General features: G+C 39.4%; 1 protein-coding gene across 1 annotated transcript in view; it reads left to right on the plus strand.

The window, feature by feature from the left end:
* ush2a (Usher syndrome 2A (autosomal recessive, mild)) overlaps positions 1-24,011 on the plus strand; it is a 195,904-nt gene that overhangs the window by 142,717 nt on the left and 29,176 nt on the right. Inside the window, exons 65-71 of the mRNA XM_068730789.1 lie at positions 66-220; positions 6,022-6,220; positions 13,833-13,940; positions 15,528-15,711; positions 18,837-18,994; positions 21,730-21,888; positions 22,295-22,457. Of these exons, the coding sequence (XP_068586890.1) occupies positions 66-220; positions 6,022-6,220; positions 13,833-13,940; positions 15,528-15,711; positions 18,837-18,994; positions 21,730-21,888; positions 22,295-22,457 (1,126 nt within the window). The remainder of the gene's footprint in view (positions 1-65; positions 221-6,021; positions 6,221-13,832; positions 13,941-15,527; positions 15,712-18,836; positions 18,995-21,729; positions 21,889-22,294; positions 22,458-24,011) is intronic.

The following is a 24,011-nucleotide window of genomic DNA, read 5'->3' on the forward strand; positions in this document are numbered from 1 at the left end:
CACATCTTTTGAATATTGAGAAACTTCTGACATTGATTAAAAAAGTAACTTTTCCATGTTACCAGGGGACATCACCCACTATGTTATACTGCGAGATGGACAAGAGCGCTACCGTGGTGATGAAAACAGTTTCACTGATGTGGGTGGGATCAGGCCTTTCCAGGAATACAATTACCAGCTGAGGGTCTGTAACCGGGCTGGTTGTACCGACAGCACACAGGTAAGACTACATGTGTCTTTTTGTCATTACTACTACAGTTCTGCTGTATCAGACTAATGATGCATCTCACAAATATGATACAGAGTCTACATCAGTATTCAAGTTTTAAGGAGTATAAAGTTCAGGGGGTGCTGGGAGTTCGGAGCATTCAAAGCAAATACACAGAACTGAGCTGGAATGCATTTTTTTAAAGCTTGAAATATCAGCTTTTGAGACAACCAAAAAGTGACTTATAAGTAACACTTATATTGTAGCTATTTTGTACATATTTACCAATTGCACCGACAGTTGGAAAGGGAATGTCTGTTCTGTTGATTTTTACTCTATGCTATTTAATTGTCTCTGTCCTGTCAGCCCTACATGTACAGCTCTCTCTCTTCACACACCAACACACACACTCACATTTTCCAAAACCTTACTCTATTGTAGCACCCCATTTCCTGAAGACATTATTCCCCTGTATGATTATCTAATGGCTCCTCTAAAGATGGACTGAGCTTCACTGAACTAAGTACCACTTTACTCCATAGTTCAGTTCATTTCTTTAATTTAGGCTGAACAATTAAAGGAGTGTATGTGTGTGAGACAGTGAGCACAAAGAGAACATTGCTTTGAGTTAAAATACACATGTGGGTATATTTCTAATTGATAATCAACTCAGTGTTTTTATTATTATTTCTTTCATGAAACAACAATCTAATTCTTCTTAGGTAATCAATAAATTTACCATAATAGTCAACAGTGTTCATGAGTGGCCTTTGTGACTAAGACTCATCCCTTTTGCTCCTACACACCTGAAGTACCCCGTACCTGTCTGAATGCAGGTGTGCAACAATCACTTTTTCTTCCTTGTTCTGTCAAGGAGAAATTGCCTGGACATGCAGCCCCCTGCTTCACGTTTGGTAAACTTACAAGAGCAACCTTGCAGCGATGGCCTTCTGCAGTTGGTTACTCATCTGATCCATTGCTTTGCCGGTGGCCTTTAAATGCCCTTTTACCCTCTCGTAAAAGCCTCCTCAGCTGCTGTTTTCTAGACGTTGTTTACATCATAATTCAGGTGCTCAGTTGTTCCGAAAGTGATATTTTACAAATTGTAAACTTGTGTCTGACCTTTGTTGTTGAACAATTACAGTGTGGGATGTTGTTCCATGTCGGAACAAGTTTTTATTTAGCCTTGTTTCCGCTCTCTCCCTGTATGCGAGGCTCTGGATTTGCTGAGCCTCCCTGATGTTTGTGATAGCGTCCATAATAGCTTCACACAGAACTCCCCCTACTATCTCTCTGGCTGTAGCAGAGCTGATATCACCACAACAATTAATTTCTCCAGCTTAGGGGTGATGAAAGCTCACGTTGAAAACTGTCTTTCTGGCTTTTTTTTTTTTTAAAGCTAATTTAACATGTCATCATTTTGATGAGCATATTCTTACGTAAAAAACGAAGTCTGTAGGTCTGTCACTGGAGGGTGGATGGATGAGAGGGAATGAGATGGAGGTAGAGTTGATTGAATGGGTTGTGAGGGGTTGACAGAAAAATAGACGATGGATATATTAATGTATACAATAAACGATTGTTGGGGAGATAGATGACGTGGGTGAAATAGGAATGGATGGATATATGACAGTGGTAAAGGAAGGAGTGGTGAATGATCAGTGAGCTGAAGAGTCAATATGTACATAGTGATTATTAGTATTATTACATAGCTATTGTTTTAGACATTCATTTTTCAATTGTTTTTAATGTATTTCAGTGAAAGCATATGCCGATTTGAGAATATTATTGGATTTCTCTCTACCTTATTAAAAGATCCTAATGTCCCCCTTGCTTGGCTCCAATACCTGCAAAGTCAATCTATATCAGTGGATGTACTCATGAGTAAACTGCCACTTGTAAGTAAAGCCAGTAGTCTGTGTTCATGGTCATCGTCATGTGGTAACTCTTTCTAGCCTGAGCAGCCAGACGCATGCAAAGAGTGGAGCTCAGGTAATGTGGGTGAACCTAAGAGAAATGCAGCACTAATGAACTTGTATGTTTATTTTGAAGTTGCGTTAAAAGATATATGGACGCAGAAAGACTTCTATCCATAACAAAGTCCAAAATACTATCGGCATATCAGGGCAATATGGATAATGTGCTGGCAAGCAACTACTTACTTATACTACTTACTTGTAGCCATGTTTCTACATTGTCTGTATTCACTCAACATTTAACTGTAGATTGTGGAGAAAAAAACCTTAAGATCTGGTTCTTTTGCTCATTTAGGCTACTTTGTGAAATGATTTACCTTTTCCCACTTGCCAGTGTATACTAGGTTGGGTAATGTCTCCTGGCTGATCTTGTTAAAGCTACAAATGAAAGCTGTTCAGAGTAGAATTTGCATTTGATTCTCAGTGGAGTTGGTAGGAATAGTAATTTACTAGATGGTTCCTATTGTCTGTCTTTAGTCAGATTTATTTTCTGTATGTGAATGTAAAATTGTAAAACCCTTTTGAAGACATAATGTGAAAATTGTCTCTAATAATGAGTGCATTACTTTAAGGTGCAATGTGTAAGATCCGGCCAGAATTTTATTTTAAAACCTACTAAAATGAACAAACATTGTGAAGAGATGTGAAGAGGGTTTGAGTGTTAGACGACTATGTATTGTGTTACAGAGATATCTACTGAAATGAGCATGTTAACTGACTAGCAATGCCCCGTCCAGTTTTGTAATACCAATTGTACCTTGAAAGGCAATAGTGAGTCGCTGCAGCATCCAGCCAGCCCAAGTCCAACATGAGAGGACGAAGAAGTAGAGCTGCTTCGATGGCTTGTCAATAATACATCCATGAATTAAATCCAAAGTGGCAGAAATGAGAAAACGACTCACGCTTCGCCTTATCCTCCTTGCCACCAGGAGGCTGCTTGCTGGGAGTAGAGTGTGCGGTAGCTCCAAGAAAGGGACCCCCAGTTAGCAGTGAGCAGCTCAACTTCAGCCGGTGCAAACTCAGCTCCAGGGGTCTGATCCTGGGGGACTGCCTCTACTCCCCGCCGGACCAGTAAACTTTCTGTTGCTGCAGTTACACAGGTTTGACCTAGTGCGCCATCAGCCCAATGTGACTCCCGTAGCCGGGGTTTGTGTTGGCTGAATTACAGTTTCTGGGATCTACTATTGGTCGAATTTTGCATTTTCTTGCCTATTAGTTTGTAGATGAAATGCTGCCCTGATCTCTTCAGAGCTGGTGGCTCGGCATTACACATTGCACCTTCAATAGTTTTATTTGAAGCAGGTAGACTGACACTGTAAAGCTCTGACATTGACATTGAATTATGTACTTTCTCCCCACAAAAGTTTTGCTTTCAGGAGATGTTGGTGTTAGTATATAAGCCTGAACTGTACACTTAATATATCACATGAATATATTAGAATAAAACACGATGCACCAACTTAACATCTCATAGAAAAAACATTTCTCTATGGAAGCAGGCTCCTTGGTTGTCCTGCTGGAAACTTTTTTTTCCATTTAGTTGAAAACTACATGACCAGAAGAACATGCACAAACCCGAAAGTCATACGCAGTTCCACCACAAACTCAATCTCTGTCTTCCTCGCTTTCTCTGTCTAGCTACCTCTCTCACATGCACAGACTTACACACATTCACACAAACAAGCACACACACTCCCGGCAGAGGGTGGAAAGGGAGTGAGTTGGATTAGTTTGTACACCAGTGAAAATTGGCCAAACAGTCCCAATTATGGGATAACTTGGGCTAACCTAATACACCACTGCAATTACCTGGCATCAGCCCTCTCACATATCCACACACACACACACACAGGCACGGGCAAACAAACACAGGCACACAGAAACGCACACCTGCTGTGACAACAGAAGGTGCTGATCTAATACGGTTGGTCACTTAGAGAGAGAGGAAGAGCGATTGGTCCGCCTCTGTCTTCGAATCCTTTTGTCCTGTTCTCTCTGCTATTTGTCTTCTGTCATCCTCCTGATCCAAACGCCGCACTCCTCGGTTTCTCCTAACTGTAGTCTCTTTCGTCTCTTAACCGCTCTCATCCTCACGCCTTTCCACTGTCCAAGCAGCAAGTTTATCTGTCATCTAGTGTCCAACATTCCCTCTTCTCTCTTTTCCTTACGTCTCTCACAATCCTGTGACCCTCCAAGTTTCCATTCCTTTCTACACAGAAAGAAGGGTTGACTGAAGAGTATCCTTGTGACGCATGCTTTCATGTATGCATGCAGCTTTGTATTACATGTGAGTAAAATGTAAGCATCTCTAATCTATTTATTATCTGAGCTATTAATGATTATTTGCCATGTTTACAAATCTACCCTATCAATAAACTATAAGATGCACGAATCAAAAAAGTTTACATAGAGCCAGGTACTATCACTAGTGAGTTAGTTGCACCTCAAAGGGAACCTGGATTACCCAAGTACTTCTGTCTCATTGGCTCCCACATTTATATGTAATGTCTCTAAATCAATGGGCTGCTCAACTCTGGATGCTAATTTCTATAGATCACAGTTAAGTTCTCCATCAAAGCAAAGTTAAGTCAACTTTATGTTAAGTTTACAGCATTTAGGGTACACTTAAATATAATAGTTGGTTATATTTTTTTTACATTTGACTTAAATCTTGACAGACATCTGAGTTAACCGCACAGTGAAGCACTTACTGATACAACACTTTCTCTGCATCTTCCTTATCTTCTTCTCCCCCTCCTTTTCTGTTTCCTCTCTTCCCCCTCTTTGTATTTGCGTGCATACCTGCATGTACCTGTGTGTGTGTGTGTGTGTGTGTGTGTGTGTGTGTGTGTGTGTGTTTGTGTGTATATGTGTGCACATGCGTGTGTGTCTCCTTAGTTGTAGTAGCAGTCTTCTAATTGCATAGCACTGTGTTGGACAGGTGGGGGAAGTGCTAGTGACAGTCTATTAAGGCAGGATATCCCTGTTGCCATTAGCAGCAGATTGCCCTGTGATTCTGTGGTCTCCACATTCACCCAGCATTCACAGGGGCCCACAGATACTACACAAAGAATTTACAATAAAATGGTCACTCGCAACAATATAATATAAATCAGTGATTTTTTTATTTTTTTGCATTGCTAGTTGCTACTAGTAGTTGCTACTAGTCTCCAGTATTCTCACACTGGTTCACTGCTCTCGGTTAAATTGCTAATACATACATATATATATATTGTACTGTAAAGTATGGTCTTTGCATTCAGCCAGTTTTTACGCATATTAACAGTATTTACAAGGTTCCTCCCTCTAGGTCAATGGGTTCTATGAGTAAAATATACTATTGTGTATGGATTCTATAGTCTGCATTGTCATACATGTTAGAATATGGTAGAAGTATATTCACTACGTTCAACAAATACAACAGCTCTAACACTATGGTGCTATATACAGTATGGCATGTTTTTTTCCATGATGCAGGTGGGTGATAGTTTGTGTTTTGGTTTCATTTGTTCCCTGTTTTGGGTGTATTTGACAGCTTAACATAAAAAATGTGTTGCTGTCCAAATTTTACCTTTCTGTTTTATTTTTTGGGAAATAAATTAAATCACCAGCAAATGTCTTTCTATGTCATCAACAAGGTTTTTACTACCGTAGAAAGAGAAGCCCTGAATTTGGATGCAGTTTTTTATTGCGTTGGGATTGTGTTAATTACATTCATAAATGGTCACAGCAGAAATCCATCTGTTATCCACATCTTTTACATTCTGAAAAATATCAGAAATCTGTTGTATTTTATAGTTATATATTTTTTGTGTGAATGTCCATGTGTGTGTTTAGGTGGCGGCAGTGACAGTCCAGGGAGTCCCAGAGGACGTGCAGCCTCCAGTGGTAACAGCTTTAAGCCCTTTCTCCCTCCATGTGAGCTGGTCTGAACCGACTCGTCCCAATGGAAACATACAACAGTACCACCTGAACCAGACTGGTGTAGGAACCGTATTTACACACATCGATCGGCCCAGAAATTACACTGTGACCGGTAAGATTCTCGGAGATTATCAAATGCCTCACTTTTCCTTTCCTTTTCCTCTGTTCCTCAACACTCTCTCATTTTACTTTCTCACCCTTTCTCCTGTCTCCTGTTTTCTTACCTCCTGACCTCAAACTCCAGATATTCTTCACTGCACTCCTTGCCTTTGTCATCTCTCTCTCACTCTCCTTTCTCCTCCTTCTCGTCTTCTCTCCTCCCCTTCTTCTTTTTTCTTCTTTGTCATGTAAATGTGTATGTATGCTGGTTTCTGGAAGCCATCTAAGGACTAAATTTAAAACTGATTCCCACCACACTCTATCTGGCCCAGTCCCTTACACAGACACAAACACAGTCGCATGAACACACACAACAAGCGCATAAGCACACTCAAACATAGTAGTTGGGCACACAAGCTCAGGCTCACATAAAACACACAAAACAAAAACTCAAAAATCAGTACAAAACAGCACAACAAAAGTTGTTGAGACACTGTGCTCTTACAAAACACTCAAAATACAGTATGTAAGTGTTGGCTTGTTTTAATATTGTAGATATGCACACAAACATGGTGATGTCAGGATTGTCTGATTTGTGGGTTTTATCAACCCTGTGTGTTGCTGGCCTGCTGCCATCAGTAACTACACACTTACACATCCAGACACAAACAACTGCATGACACATTGCAAAGCAAAAGTGTGTTGTCTTTATAAAAACATTTTGGAGACACAACAGAGAAATGCCAATAGAATATAATCAAAAGATATGCTTACCCACCTCTGGAATTGAAATAATTAATTTAACTTCAAATTTAAACATTTAAAGTGTTTAAAAGCTGATTTGATTTGTATGTATTAAATGTTCACGTGTAAGAGTCGAGCGACTGGATTTCAGTAGCATTTTCCCTTCACAGCTCTGCTCTCTGCTCTGTCTTGGACTCAGACCAGGCATCGGCTTTGCCAGTAGCCAATAGACTATTCCCATGGTGCCTGTGGTTGGCTTGTATGGTCAGGAGTTGTGTGCGCACAAGCATGTGTGTTTGTATGTGTAGGCATGAGGCAAAGCAAACAATGCCAAATAGAGATGGTAATGTGCTGTAATACTGTACCAGCCCCATGTGCCAGTGTAAGCAACCAGCATGCGTGTGTGAAATTCCCCTGTCCCCCAGTGAGACACTGGAAAACCCTGCGTGTTCAGCCAAAACCACTACTGGGGGAGTTCCTCTCTCTCTCTCTCTATCTTTATCTTTCTCTCTCTCTCTCTCTCTCTCTCTCTCTCTCTCTCTCTCTCTCTCTCTCTCTCTCTCTCTCTCTCTCTCTCTCTCTCTCTCTCTCTGTGTGTCTGTCTGTCTCTCTCTCTCTCTATCTTTATCTTTCTTTCTTTCTCTCTCTCTCTCTCTCTCTCTCTCTCTCTCTCTCTCTTTCTCTCTCTGTCTGTCTGTCTCTCTCTCTCTCTCTTTATCTTTCTTTCTCTCTCTCTCTCTCTCTCTCTCTCTGTCTGTCTCTCTCTCTCTCTCTCTCTCGCTCTCTTTCCCCCGCTCTTGTCTCTCTACATTGCAACTGTCTTTCTAACAACACATCTATTCATTAGTAATAGGTTCCTGTGTCTTAATGTATTGCAATGCTGTGTTGTACAATAACAAAAGTAAAAAAAATGGATCAACATTTTATTGCCACTACAGATTGATTACAAAAAACCTTGAGTGATCCCAAACCAGTTCTGCATATCAGCTCAGAACAACCCTACTATATATATTATTAAAGGCTTTGTTTTTTTATTCACCTTCCTATCTGCTCTTTTTCCTAATTCAGTTTTGATTCAATAGAATAAATATACATGAATAATATTAAAGTTACATTCCATTATGAACTGAACATTAGTGATATTGTGTTTTACAATAATTTAGTTTGTTTAACGAACATTTCCATGCAGACGTGCACATGCAGTGAAAATATAGACTCAAGTGTTCATCTTCATACTGTGTGTATGTGCTGGTTTTGTAATGAGAAAGTGCTGTTAAATCATAGCTCTTGTTGCAGTTTCATACTAACGTGCACCTATAGAAATCGAACAAAAACAATACGGTAAAAAGTAAAACAGAGAGGTAGCAGTTGAGCCAGGGAGTGACAGGTACACAGAATGACACTTTTTGAAATGGAGTGAAAGAGAAAAGGAAGAAGGAGTGGGACAGATGAAAAGACGGATGGATGTATCTAAGTGTTTTCAGTGAAATATGAACAGAAATAATTGCTGTGCTACTCCCTCATCCTTAATGTTTAATACGCCATCATTCATCCTCTCTGCATCTCTCTGACGATTCTCAGAGACAGATGCTCAAAGAGCTCACTCCCTCACTCAAACCACAGAAACTGGAGAAATGTTCTTTTTTAGCTACAGAAATGTCGATTTTAAATTGAATCACTCTTGAAGTGTTGTAACTTATTTGATCGGATAAATATCTGATGGAGTATTTTCTATTAAAATCACTTTGGTCCCTGAGGCATTCGTTTATTAAGAAAAGTTCATATAAATTCACTGTTGTTATGACAATTATAATAAAACTAGTACTATTGTTTTATATTATGATACAGAGTACGTCGTTGTTTATGATAAAGATTTAAAAAATACAGTGCCATATACAAAAATTACAAATTTTCAACAAAAAAAATAAATCGTTTAGACATTTGTTGTTTGCTTCAGTCCAGAAAAAAAGTTTTTCCATCTCAAAAGCAATGGCACAAAAAACTCCTCTCTAACAGCCTGTTATGAATGGTATTTTGTAGGGGAGAGGAGCTTCTATAAGCGCTGTAATCAATGTTAATGTTTCAAATAGTGTTGCTTGTAACTGGTTTGCATGGTTTGAATTAAAAGTAAGCAGCTGCCTCTATGATGCCAGAAACTAACATTGTAAAAACAAATTTGTGGCTTCTACTGTTTCCTGTTTATCAATGTTTTGCCTTAGGAAAAGCAAGAAATAGACTTATTAATAGCATTTTTAGCAATTCTGAAAAGGGACACTTCATAGAAAGAATTAAGCACAACTGTACAAAGACACCCCATGTGAATCGATATTAAGTATTGCTATCATTAGCTCACAATGAATTATTGCCTGCAATTATATAGATTATGGCATTAATCATGTGTTTAATTGGTCGTTTGTAGGCTCATTATTAATTCAGAACAGCAGGGAATAGAGTATGTTCTTTTATTTATTAATGCGTTTCCCCCTTGCTCTGATTGGTCCGTGCTATAGGTACAGGAATGTAGGCATGGGAAAAGGTTGACCGAAGAGAACTTTTCTTTTCATGTATCAATCCTGAATCTGTCTTTCAAGAGAAGTGTCAACGTAACTGTTGTTAAATTAGTCTTTTATCTAACTAGTTAACAAACACACCCTTAAACTTCATGACTTGTGCTTCTAACTTGGTGGAACTCAATGGGTCGGCAGTGAAGAGTGATGTTTTCTGAGATAGATGTTAGTCTTAGGTGAGTGTTAACACATTCAGTATTTACTTCAAGCTAAGTTAATGTATAAAGATATATATATATATATATATATATATATATATATATATATATATATATATATATATGAAGCTCTATATATTGGTTAAAAACTGGAAATGGGAGTGATACATTCATGAATTACTGTTGTTCTTTTCAGTCAAAAAATTTATGCTTTTCAAGATTTTGCTATTTCTCTAAATTCAAAAATATTAACACAACAGTAAGCGAGCAAAGTAAGACCTTTGCAACACAATTAAAAGATGTTAATTAAAAAAAAAATGAGTTTTTCCAGTAGACACATTTTTATCTCTCAACTTCCCGGCCTTGTCATCCATACTGAGATTTGGGAATGTGTGTGTGCAAGTTAAGTCTGTATGTGTGTTTGTCCAGTTGTGCACATGCACTTGTGTTTATGAATGTTGTGCATATTTTGCATCCATGTACTGTATTATAAGTTTCACCTGCATGTATAGGTTTGCTGGCTTAGGGGATCTCTGTGTGTGTGCGTCTCTGTATGTGTGAGTGTGTGTGTGTGTGTGTGAACCTGATCTCATTGTTCCATCCCAGACAATCGCTGCATTAGGGAGCCTCAGACAGGAAGTCAAACTCTTAATTATTTAGGAGAGGTGTTATCAAAGCTCTCCTTTCCCTTCTCTCTCTCTCTCTCTCTCTCTCTCTCTCTCTCTCTCTCTCTCTCTCTCTCTCTCTCTCTCATTTTTGTTGTTGTTTTTTTTGCTTGTTCTTGATGCATCATCTGTTTTTTCTGTTTGTTATGCAGATAAAGCAGATTTAGTTTTTCATACTATTTGTTTCTTTCTTTCTGTTTTCCATTTTAGCCTTTCGTGTCTTTCTCAGCTGTCACATCTCACATTTCTGTCTCCTCGTTTTTTCCTACCTGGTTTTCGCACCTTCGTTCCATCTTCTCTTTCAATTCACCATCTCTCTCTCTCTCTCTCTCCCTCTCTAACTGGGTTAGGGTTAGGGTAAATTGTATGGTATTGTGGCCTGTGCCAATCATCCTATCATATTCTTTAATGTAAACAGGGAATGGCAACCTGTCAATAAAAAGCAGTTTTAAATCAGTTACTTTTACTGCAACACACACACACATACTTCCACAACAAATCCACAACAACAGTCTCACAATCCTGTCTCTTTTTTTTCTCTTTCTCGCAAGCGGTCTTTCTCTCTTTTACTTTTTTAATTGAATGTAAGCTTCAACTCTTTACTCTGTCTTGCTGCCAAAGTCACTCTCTGTGTCTCTCTCTGTCTTGCACAAACACAAACACACACACACACACAAACACACACCTATCTCTACTGTGTCCAGCTCTCACTACGACTGTTACCGCCTGGTCTCACTCTGACTTAGTGAGTCACTGGCTGCTCACATCAAAACGCCCTCCACACGTTTTTCGCTTCCCGGTGATCACTGTAAAAATGATTGAAGCTTCCTCTATCTTTTCCATAATCAAGCACATAAGCACATGTGTGTATTGCACTGGTAGGCGCACATACAGTGCAGGTAAACACATACACACACGCACATCTCTCTCTTTCGGTTATATGCGCTCACACACACTCACACACACACACCATGGTAGACATGGTGTATTTTCTTCAGCAGACCAACACTGCCCTCTTCAGGCTGACTGTCAAAGGTCATTTTAAACGCACCAAGAAAGATCAAAGGTGTTTGTGTGTGTTTGCATCCATCTGCACATGCACATTGAATGAGTAGTATGATTGTGTTTGTTTTGGTTTTGTGTTTGAAATATCATGAGACAGAGCAGTTGGAGAATGAGAGGATCTTAGTTTTTTGGCCTTGTAGTTCTTTTAGTTTCTGACTGTTTGCTCCTTTCACAGAGGGCAGAACGGATAAATCTTCTTTTACAGCCATGTTCTCTGCTTCCTGAACTGAATTTAGTAATTAATAGGCATGGGCAACACTTTAAAGCATTTTTAATATTATGTTTATGCACACAGATTCAACGTACTGTTCTAATTCTCACTACATATGAAGCCATTGTCATACGTCCTCCTTGCCCCGTGAAGTTGTCTACTTGGGTTCTGTGTCGAATATTAAAATGCAGTTGTCTGTCCAATTTTCGGCCCCGTTCTGACTCCCGTAGTGTCATTCTATCTGTCCGTATGTAAGAAAATGCAGTGCAGGGTTACTGCTTTATTCAGTGTTGCAACAAATGACATCACTTGCAGTGTAGATATCATTTACTATGCTGGAGTGCACACACGCATATAAACACGCTTAGTTGCACAGTTAAATAGTGTAACAGAGCCTTACGCTTCAACAAGTACTTTTGTATGGCTGGCAGACTTCCTTTATTTAACCCAAACACAGGGCAACAATGTGAGAACATTTGCACACACACACAAACACACACACGCACATTGATCAGAGGTTGTGTTAAGCGTGGCAGGCTGCGAGGCATGTTAAGCAGGCTAAGCAGTAGAAAGAGACGTGAGGAAACCGTGGTGAAGCACTCCGCTGTGCGCTAGATTGTGTGTGTGTGTGTGTGTGTGTGTGTGTGTGTGTGTGTGTGTGTGTGTGTGTGTGTGTGTGTGTGTGTGTGTGTGTGTGTGTGTGTGTGTCTGTGTGTGTTGGTGCACATGTTCTCTGCCGTATGTAGTCAACACAGGATGGATACCGATATGCGTAGCAGCTGAGACACACAGTAGGGTGTCCCTCTCTGGCTGTCAGCATCCAAATATACTCAGCTGGAAGCATCAATAGATCATTTAGATTATTAGGGGACATTTATATTAAAAAATATATACTTTACAAATAGTAAAATTGAGATTTTTTTGTTTTACTATATTAGTGGTGTGATCACTGATTTTGATATGTAATGACATAAAATGATATCTTGCATATAGTGGTTAAGAGTCCTGTACTGTTTATTTGCCCTGCTATACTAAACATAGAAGGAGAGCCATTAAATAGCAGAAATTTCACTTTCATGTTTAGATATAAAAAATTAAGTCTCTCTGTTAAACATGATTATGTTTTGGTTTAAATGTATGTTATTACAAAACATAAGTAAGCATGACTTTTTCTCAATATTAAAACATATTTATGTAGCTTTCAAAAAACAGTAATGTTGTAAAATATGTATTACTTCACTTATTTAAATTTAAATTAAGAATTCAACACACTGAACATGCAATGCCTGTTTTTGCATTCATCCTTTTGAAATAGAGTCGTTTTAGTTCTTTCATTTCCCCTTCAATTTGATTTGTAAGCTGTTGTATGCTGTCAGCTAAGTGAATGACCATAAAACATCCAGTCAACCCCCATGACAACATTAAGGATTTGCATCCATCCATTAATCCCCATCCATCCACCGTATATCAAGAACCGGGCAGAAAATATATCCCAAGGAGACAAAGGTTTTCAATCACCAGAAAGTGCTTTCAACTCAAGGATAACTTTGTTTAGGTTCATGTGGAATTTTTAGCAACTTCCAGTATTTAAATCATCCAATAAAAGGTTCAATATAACACCAAAAACAGATTTTCCTGTGGTTGCAGTTAAAGGACCGCTATGTGATTTCTTTTAGACTGCATAGCGGGTGCCTATAAATAAATCATGTCTGGACGCTGTAGCCTAAACGCATACCGAGGTATCATAATTATCATAGATCAAAAGCTGATGACATTACAGCGTTGGACCGGTCCTATCCCATGTCAGTTCCGCGGCTGCCCATCTTTACGTTGTTTCATTATTGAGTTATGGCATGCATAATTTAACACCGACAGATATGGATCCATCCGTTGAGAGAGTGTGGAAAGAACAGAGGGAGGGAGAGTGAAATGGATAGAGAGGGAGAGAGAAAACGGCTCGGAAGAGAGCTTGTGATACGGGCTAGGCAAGCTTTCCCCTCTCTCTTTTACTTTTTTTTGCCTAGTTTTCATTTTGACGTTTGTCTTCCCTCTTTCATCAATAATAAATAAATGAGTCAATAAACTCATCTGGAGTTTATTGTAAAAAAATCTGGTGAAGTATGTGTGTGATTTTCCATCCTTCGTGTGCTTATAAGTGTAAGTTTCTTTGTAATCTTTTATTTATCATAAATGTATACATGTCTGTGTGCTACAGGTTTGCAGCCGTACACAGAGTACAGTTATGTGCTGGTGGCTTGCACAGCTGTTGGATGTGGAGCCAGCTTACCTTCCACAGGATGCACGATGCAAGCCTCCCCTGCTGGTACACACACACACACACACACACACACACACACACACACACACACACACACACACTAATGAATTCCCTTGAGATCCTGTTAAACCTTTAAACCTTCAGTGAAAATTTAGGAAATTCTCTGTTTGATTTTTATGTAGTGACATTTATGTACAAATGAAGTTGTGAATGCGATTCCACAGGTCTTAAACATCTTTTGTCAGATGTAAGATCCAGAATAATGTACAAAGAATTTGTGTATATATTCTTGCCTTTTGTTGACATACTGGCAAAAATATGTTACATTGTTCTAAATGTATATGGGATTATTATTAAGGCTTGTTTTAATTGAACCATATGATATGGTTAATACTTTCTACAACATGTACCTTTGTCTAAGTCCTCCTTACTTCATCTTTCAGTTTTTCCTCATTTTCCTCTCTGCTCCTCTAACTTCTCTTATCTCCTCCCACTGCTTTCCTTTTGTGAATCCTCCCCCTCACTCACCCTTCTTTGGTCTCCCTATACCATGTCTCTCTACCCTTAACCTTTCTCTCTATCTCTCTCTCATCGTTAACTACAGTGGAACGAAGCCTCATTTTGTAGACCGGCTAAAATGCTGTCTTGGATTTTTATTTATTAAAGAACTTCAATCAGAAGGATTTTATCCTCTCTTCATGCACTTCTCATTTTTTCATGTTCTCTCTTGTCTCTTCCGCTCTACCGCCTCTCCTCTCTTGTCTCCCTTGATCTTTTCCTTCCACATCTGTTTTCTTTTTTTCCATCTTCTTCGACATCTTGTTTCTCCTCCCATTGAAACATATTGCCTATTCTCTCCTCCAAGGTTTCAATATTTTTGCTATTTCTTTTCCATCGAAATATCTTATTATTTCCTTTAGTGCAGCTTTTCAACCCCTTGTTATCCAAATTTTGTCTTTCTTTCGACACCTCTTTTTTATTGTTTTATATAAATTAATTATATTTCTTTTTTTAAGCTCCGCCTCCCCACCACCCCCCACACTTTTCCTTGTGTCTTAATGCCCACTATATAATTTCATATAATCTAAAATGCATTAATATGTGTGATTATAATTAATATATCTGATGCATGTTTGCGTTTATATATTAGTTAACAAATTTCATTTGAGTTTAATCTCAATGAAGCCCTCCTCCTGGACACAGAGTTTTAGACCATTTGTGTTCTGTTTGATTCAAAATAATTAAATTACACATTAGAACCACATTACGTCTGCCTGCCCTCTGTTCTTTTCTTCTTCCTGTTTCATTATAATCTCAGAACAAACTTTACTGTCTTCTTCACCATTGTAATAATTCAGTCATGCCTCAAAAAATCTGCATTCTCATACAAATAACTATTCTCAGTTTCAAGTAAACAAAACAGTGCTTCAACCTGTTCTCGGTTAATTAAAAACAAGCTTTTAGATTTGCTGTTGTTCATTTTGATAACAGAAGTTCTTTGAGTACATGAGGTAATGCACTTTACGTTCAATTTGTTTGAAATAAAGAAAGAGGACTACATTTCAATGTTTTGTGCCAATTAATGTGGGGAAGCACTCACTTCCACGTCTTCTCTCCCTTTTTGCTTCTCAGGTGTATGGTCAAGCCCCAGACATCTGATAATAAACACATCTGCGGTGGAGCTGTACTGGGATCAGCCATTCCAGCCTAATGGACACATCTCCCAGTACAGACTGAACAGAGACGGTCGCACTATTTTTACTGGAGACCACCGTGACCAGAATTATACTGACACTGGACTCCTGCCAAACCGCAGGTAGAGAGCGATCACTCGCACACTTCACACACACACACACACACACACACACACACACACACACACACACACACAAACACACACACGAATGTAAACGTATTTGAGAGTGTACACATATGCAGAAGTCAGACATGCATAAACACACTTCACTTGTAGCTTCAGAATTAATCATCCCTTTAATTCCAATATTTTCCCATTTGAGTGTATGTGTTTATATTGGGGTCATGTTTTCTCTTGTATCGTCCCATCCATGTCTCTCTCTCAGGACTGCACTCTGTATATGTCTGTTTGTGTCATTTAATGAGCAAATATTTGACATGCCCATGACAGATGCAAACATTACCGCACGCACACACATTAAAACACAAATCAGATTTGGCTTTTGCTTACAGACAGCAGTGGAGCGGAGATTTTATTTATCTGTTTATTTTCATTTAACCTTTATTAATCCGTGTCTTTTTTCTGAGATGGATTTTCTGTTTTAATTATGAGAGTGTAAAATGATACCCCCCTTTCCCTCTCTCCTGTCTCCCCCTTTCTCTCCTTGGCCTTCTCTCTCCAGTGACTATTTCTCCTTTCCCCAAATAGAATACTTGGGATAACACCCTGCAGTACTCGAATCTCCTCTGTGTGTGTGAAAGAGAAAGGAAGGAAGAAGAAGATAGGACTGTATGAGTGTGTGACGTTTAATTTTCCCTAATTCCAGATAGTCTGCCAGAAGGCATTCCCGTCTCGACCCTTCGCTTCTCATCACTTGTCTCGCTTCCTATTCACTTTTCATTCCTCCCATCCTTTCCCTCTTACCTCATTCCTCTCCTCCTTCCCTTCTTTTCCCAATTTAGCCCTGCACCAAGAATTACACAGGGAGCACCGGCCCCATTATCCAGGCGGTCTTGTGTGTGTTTTTGCCGGGCGCGTGTGTGTGTACCCACGCATGCCTGTCTGTGTGCGCATGTGTCTGTGCGTGAGACTGCTCAAAGTGGCCATTGATTATTTATGACAATGTTGATTAGCTGTCACTTTGCTTCGGCAGCCCAGGAAGTGTCTAAGATGACGAGAGAATTAACCTATTCCCTCTGGCTGGCCCCGCAGGACACACACACACTCACATCCACATCCAAACAGATGCAAATGCCCCTCTCACCCATTACCTACCACACACACACACCATTTTATTTTTGATATCCCAAGGCGGTGTTTACATTTAAGTAAATATCTTCCAGTGATGAACTGTTTAAATTCATTCTCCCACTGAAACCTTATGCCATGATAAAAGTCTCCCTCTCCATCACACTCTGCTTTGCTCTCTTCCTCTCAGGATTTCTGTCTCTTTCTGTCTCTCCTCTCCACAGCTGGTGTGTCTCAGTGAAGTGTATTTATTTATGTTTTTCTGTGTGTGTGTGTGTGTGTGTGTGTGTGTGTGTGTGTCTATGAAAGTAACATATGAGTAGTTTTAATACCTTTACCTGACGGTGTTCTAACTCACTGCAGAGGTGCTAATGGCCTCCTGTTTAAAACGCTCTGCACAGGAACAATAACCCAACACCACCGCCTATTAATGCATGTGTACTGGACTTTATAGCAAATTAAAGGCTTTTAATGTTAAATGGTGGCCCACTTAGACAGCTAATGCAGGCTTTAGTACCACCCAGCCACACGCTCTTAAAAGGGAAATCTATCTTATGATGTCATGGGCGAGAGAGGTAAAGAATGGTATGAGAGAGGCAGCGAGACAGATAAGAGAGAAAGAGAGAGAGAGAGAGAGAGAGAGAGAGAGAGAGAGAGAGAGAGAAAGAGAGAGAGAGAAAGAAATGCACCTCAAGTGCAGTCACCGTATGAGTTTACACACACAGACTTCTATTTGCGGGGGTCGCTTGCAAGAGGCCATGATTTCTGTGAGTCTTTCCAGTCGTCGTTTTAATTGATCAATTAATCACAAATTGAAAGTACAAAAGTCCTGAGAGGCAAGTGAGGAAAAAAAAAATGGTGATCCATGTTCTCAGGCTGATCTAAATTGTAAAAGGTTTTGGCAGTTGTTCTTAATACATGTTTTTTCAATAGTTAGACTTAATTCTAAAAGTGACAGAATACATTCTCCCCTGTGCTAACGCAAGGCTGGGGACTCTGCTCTTCTATATCACTGTTTTATAAATGCATATATTACATAAAATTTTTCAGGTTTTCCTGTACCAATCCCAACAATCCTGTTGCCATAATCTTCCAACAACGCTGATGAAACTCACACGCATTTAAATACATAAAAAACTGATTTCCTCATCAATTAAACCACTGTGTTTGCACAGCTGGACTGACCTTCCCTGAAAGTATAATGCACAGCTGAGCTGAGTTAGTTGTTGTTCTACATTTTATCTCCAGCCCAATACGCACAGCATTGTTGAGTATATGCAAATTCACAAATCACAGAAGAATGAACCAAACAATGTAGAATATAGTTTCACATGCTACTGGTAGGCTTGAACTGATTTGCTGCTTATGGGAAACAACATTTTTGCTGCCATAATTAACTCTTCACAGTGTGACAATACACCATCAAAACAGCATAAACCCTGGTCCAGTTTGAGAGCCTCTTTAACATTTAGACCTGATGCTGTCCTGCTTCATGTTGCTGGCTGGAATAGTAGATTCAAATATTTCAGTGTATGTGGTATGTTAAGATGACACTTGTGACACATAATTCAAATTAAGAACCCATAGCTGCCAGTATGCTGCTTGGTCCGAGCTCTGGCTTCAAGTATTGACAAAAAACGCAATACTTGAAGCCCAGCAAGCTGGATTTTCGTGTGATATGTGATCTCGCGATTCTCGCTCACATAAGTATAGAATCCAGCTCCTGTGCAAGGTAAATAACCACCAGGACTGTGTAAGAAACTGGTGGAAAGTGCTAAGACATTTTATCATTTATTTGGGATGTATTAATAAAACTCACTTTCATTTTTTTAAGCAATGAATTCAACCAGCTCCTGCTGAATACACTTGGACTGTTTTGTGTGAAACTGCCCCATTAACATTGCCTTTCTGCATATTATTTCCTTTTCCCTTGATCCCTCATTTCTCTGTGACCCTCATCTGCTATCTGCTACCTCTTTACCTCGCCATCTCCTCAGGTATGTGTACGAGCTGGAGGCCAGCACAGGGGGTGGGACCGGTGTAAGTGACAAATATGTTATACAAACACCAGTCTGGTGCCCCACTGGGATCCAACCTCCCCACAATGTGACAGTGTTGGGCCCCCACTCCATCTCTCTTGCCTGGACCACTCCTGGTGAGTCTGAATGGATTGATGGATGGAAATCATTTTTAGCGAAGAGTATTTAGTTTGAATTACAATGGCATTACGGATTAGACACTGTTTTGGTTTCTGATGATAAAACTAACTTGTTGATGTTAGTTAATGAAGATTTATATAAACTCAGGTATTCTGTAGCAGCGCTTAATCATGTCAAAGATGATTTGTGTATGGAGCTGTCACACTTTAAAATGTATACATTACATACAATTCAAACATTTAGACTCCGAAACAAAGTTGATCAAATTCAAACTGATCATTGTTAAATTATCTTGGGGACTGTTGAGGAGCATTGACGATATCATGAAACAAAAGAACATTTTGAATTGAAATTTACAGAAAAACATTTCCAGAACCAGAGGCTCCTTCCACGTATCAACTCTATTGATGTTTAGATGCACCATTAACCAGTCAAGCCTCTGACCTATTTTGTTAATGCATGCACAAACTCACTCTTCCACGGCTTTATGGTGGCATTGTGGGTAATTTAGTCACTAAGAAGTGATCCCAGAGAGCCAGAGGGGCTCAATCCAGTGTTTGTAAGAAATAAAAATCTGTTTTCAGAGGGGAAGACTCCATTTGACTTAACCTTCTAATTTATAGATCACTAAACATGCACTTGTCACACTGCAGCACAAGCTTTTCTAAATAAGAGTAGAATTCTTTCATTCTCACTGGAACTGGGAAGAGTGTTACCATGATACATTCAGTTTCTTATTACAGTTATTTTCCAGAAAAAAAGGTTTACATAAAGAGATTTCCCAATAGTCTAAATAACTTTAACCAACATTAAAACAATGTCATATTTATTGGATTTATCGCTACAAGGCAGAAAAAAATATGATACTCACAATGTTTTTCCTGTGAATGGCTTCTTCCTCTGATATGAGGAGACAGAGAGAAAGGTCAGACTGAAACAAAATCCCTGAGTAGTTTTCTATTCACCTTCTGGCCTCTCAAGACCTGGACACACACATACACAGGTTTACACGAGCATACACTCACGGCTGAGTTTCATACTTATGGGGCAGTGATTGTCTGCCCCAACCCATCTATCATTGACTATTACTCTCTCATTAGGCTGGTTTCCTATCTCAGAAACCGCTTATAGGGCCAACTAGCAAAGACACTTCACTGTGTTGTGTGTGTGTCTTTTGTTTCTGAATATTTGTGTCTGTGTTTATGCATGCATCTTTATACATGTGTGTGTGTGTGTGTGTGTGTGTGTGTGTGTGTGTGTGTGTGTGTGTGTGTGTGTGCGTATATGTGTGTGTGTGTGTGCACACATCACTGTGGAGACATTTCCATAGGCAGGCCTATTCTATTGTCATTACGGGTTGATTTTAAAGGTGAGGAAATATCGGCTGGGTTCTCACGCTTGGTTAACTCCCTGAGCCCAGAGTCTGGAGTGTTTTTGGCTTGTGTGTGTGTAAGTGTAAGTGTAAGTGTAGGTGTGTGTGTGTGTGTGTGTGTGTGTGTGTGTGTGTGTGTGTGTGTGTGTGCGTGTGCGTGTGTCAGACTCTCTGACAGTGTGACTGTCGGTGTGTACGTACATGCACATGTGTTTGTGTCTTCATATGCATACATTGACTGCCAAAGCACTGACGTATGGCTATTAAAAAGACATTTACTCTCGGATCAATTCTTCCATCACTGTGTTTGTGTCTGCCTCTCTCTGTGTGTGTGTGTGTGTGTGTGTGTGTGTGCGTGTGTGTGTGTGTGTGTGTGTGTGTGTGTGTGTGTGTGTGTGTGTGTGTGTGTGTGTGTGTGGGAGAGAGCACTTTATTTGTGTGCATGATTTTTGTTGTATGTAAGTGTGCATTTGTAATTGTGGGCATCATGTGTGTGAAATAGGAGATGGCAAAACAGCTGATTGGTTGTAAATAATAGAACTTAAATAACGCAGTGACGATTAAACATCTATTGCAGAGCAAAATACTGATCAATGAGAGATGCATTCAGATCTGTGTGTGAGTGTGTGTGTGTTTGTCTGTGTGAGTGTGTGCGTGAGTGTGCTGAAGTCAGGTGTGTGTAGGTGCGTGTGTATGTGTTTAGGTGCATGTGTGCATATGTGAGTTGGGGGGTGAATAATTGAAGTCTTTCATTTGTCTGGTAATCAGTTCGTTCTCAAGATATCCAGAGTTCATGAATGTTGAATAACCCATCACAATACAGTTGGCCTGAATTATGGAAAAACCTCCGGTGAGAATATTAACAAAGTCTAGGTGCGTGTGTGTATCTGTGTGGGTGTTTCTGTATGTATACATTTGTGTGTTTTTGTCTGGTTGTGAGACCAAGGTGCCAGGATTGTGAAGGCAAGATCAGTTTTGAGACAAAAGTATGAGCAAGTATGTAGGTGCGCTTGTAGAAAATCATATATTCTACAGATAGTTACTTCTTTTAATACAATTATTCACATCCAACCATTTGAATACAGACTTAACATGATCAAATAAAAATCATCTATATATTATATACTCATCTATACCTGTGCACTGTCGATCATTTGGTAGCAATACAAACATACAGCATATCTACAACTTACCTAATAATGTAAGATATTACATTACTTGGTGTGTCCTGGATTCATGAAATGTAAGAGTACATCATTCATCCTGTTTTTTTGTTTTTTTTGGGATATATGTACTAAAGCAAAAAACACAGCTAACTAAAGATAATCATATCCCGTGGGTCTTTCTGCTATTCCACAGCTCAGCTCAACAGCAGCAAGCCTGTAAACTACATCATCCTGTTAAATCCAGGAAGTGACAGAGCCATAATGCGTCCTGCTGGCCAAGACCGGCACCTCACTGTGACAGATCTAGAGCCATTCACCGTCTACCACATCAGAGTGCAGGCCTGTCAAATTGGTAAGTATTTGATTCTACTGATTTCAGTTTGAAAGATTTACTATCCATTACAATTAGCTGTGCTCAGCGGCCACTAAAGATTGCTAAACACTAGAGCTTTGTTAATAATTGGATTGACTTAAAAAATGTGCCATCATGCAAGCGTTGACAGAGGAGCATGAAAAAAGATGCTATTTTGTGTTTATAATTTTTTTGTTTGTGGTTTGTCGTTGATTCCTTTTTTTAAATAAGAGACAATGGAATCAGCCATACAATTCAGAGGCTCATTGCGGTGTGGTTGGAGGATAGTTTCTGAAATTAAAACTACAAAAATTAGAAGACAGATTGTCAGCCGTGGGAACTGTCTAATGCACTGAAGACATTTGTGTGTTCTGTGACAAATTGTTCCTGTTAGTTCCCCTTGGAGATGGGTGTGGTGTAGGAGACGGGTTGTATGTGCGGACTTTAGAGACCCCCCCAGAAGGTCTGCTGCCTCCCACAGTAAAGGCAGCTGGAGCCAGAGTCCTGGAGATCCACTGGTCACCCCCCCAAAAACCCAACGGACTCATCACATCTTACTATATTTACAGGTAACATACACCCAAAAAACACACATATACTGTGTATATATACACAAATGTTGGAAATACTTCCTAAATCATCAGACAGATCTTAACAATTTCACTGAGGGCACATTTCACCTTGTACCAAGAAGAATGTAATGGGTTGAGATCGGAAGGCCTTTACACACCGGGCTGTATTTTGTTTTCCAGTAAATAATTTGCACATTGATATAATTTTTTAACTTTAGTTTTTCATGTGGGTAAATTTACAATTTTTTTGTCAGATTAAGATTTTTGAGCTTTCGCACCACTAATAAAGGTATCCACCAATCCCAAGCACATACCAGATCCACTCCTTCCGTTTTCAGCTTGCACAATAAAAGCCCTGGACATATAGACCGCCTTTACCAGAGGGAAGTCAAATTCACTAAAAGGAAACTAGCTTAAGCTGGACAACAATTTACCTCAGACAGACGGCCAGATGCTGCTCTGGGTCAAAAGGCTCCTCTGGTTGGTCCTCTCCCTGTCTAAATATATCTGAACATCTTATTGAAAAAAGTGTTGCAACTTTTGCAAAGTTGCATCACTGCCATGAATAGTTGTGATGTGAAATATTCGCATGCAAGTATTTTTCTTTTCCGTTTTGTTTGTTTTTCGACCCCCAGTTTGTGAAGGCCTTAAAGAGGGAACCTGACAAATTTGTGTTAACCGTTCCATCAACCACTTGAGCATTTTCGGATCTGTATTTTTTAGTTATCGCAACTATAACTACTTGCTTGAGGTCAAGGGAAGATTGCCTTCAGGGTAAAACACACTAACACTGACTGGAGACAGTGTCAAAGTCACATGCTTTGCATATCAAACCACCCACCCTTACCTTCAACCTAAGACTTTTTGAAGTGGTGTAACAACACTGTCATCACAGTTATCATGATAATAATGCACAATGACAATGGATATCATCTTTTTAGGTGGCGGCCTCAAATTTTGAAATAATATTGCTGTGGTATTGTGCATTATATCCCTTTGAAGTGAATGAATCATGTGTGACCATAGCTATTATTAAAATCAAACTGAAGAAATTGTTCATAATTTCTGTTTTCTACACAAAACGGATAGTTACTTTAGGCCACATTTTTCATCTGTTCCATTTGTGCTGCTGTGCTGAAGTTGTGCACTTTGAGGTGTACATGACTTGTACTGTTCACATTTTGGACCTACTCTGCTATTTGTTTATTTGTGGCCCAGCTCCTAGCTGTGTGTATTTTCTTTAAATGAAGTAATGAACCTGTGATAGTTGAACAGCCAAGGTTGAACATACAATGTGTTTTATTTGCATATGAGTGGCTGTCTGGAGGAGCAAGTCTTCTTTGATTATGAGAAAGTGGATCATGAAGTAGACAAGCAGACAAGAAACAACTACACCATACAAAAAGCTGTTTTCACATTCTAACCTATTCATACAAACCAATGTAATAATGAGCTCACATTACTCAGTCTATCACTACAACACTTGTGAACCAGAACTAATATACATTAATCATGCACCTTTACATACAGAAACACATAGACGTTTTAGTG

This window comes from Cebidichthys violaceus, unplaced genomic scaffold, assembly GCF_023349555.1.
Source record: "Cebidichthys violaceus isolate CVI_PGR_0920_01 unplaced genomic scaffold, fCebVio1.0.p SCAF_5, whole genome shotgun sequence".
Classification (NCBI taxonomy): domain Eukaryota; kingdom Metazoa; phylum Chordata; class Actinopteri; order Perciformes; family Stichaeidae; genus Cebidichthys; species Cebidichthys violaceus.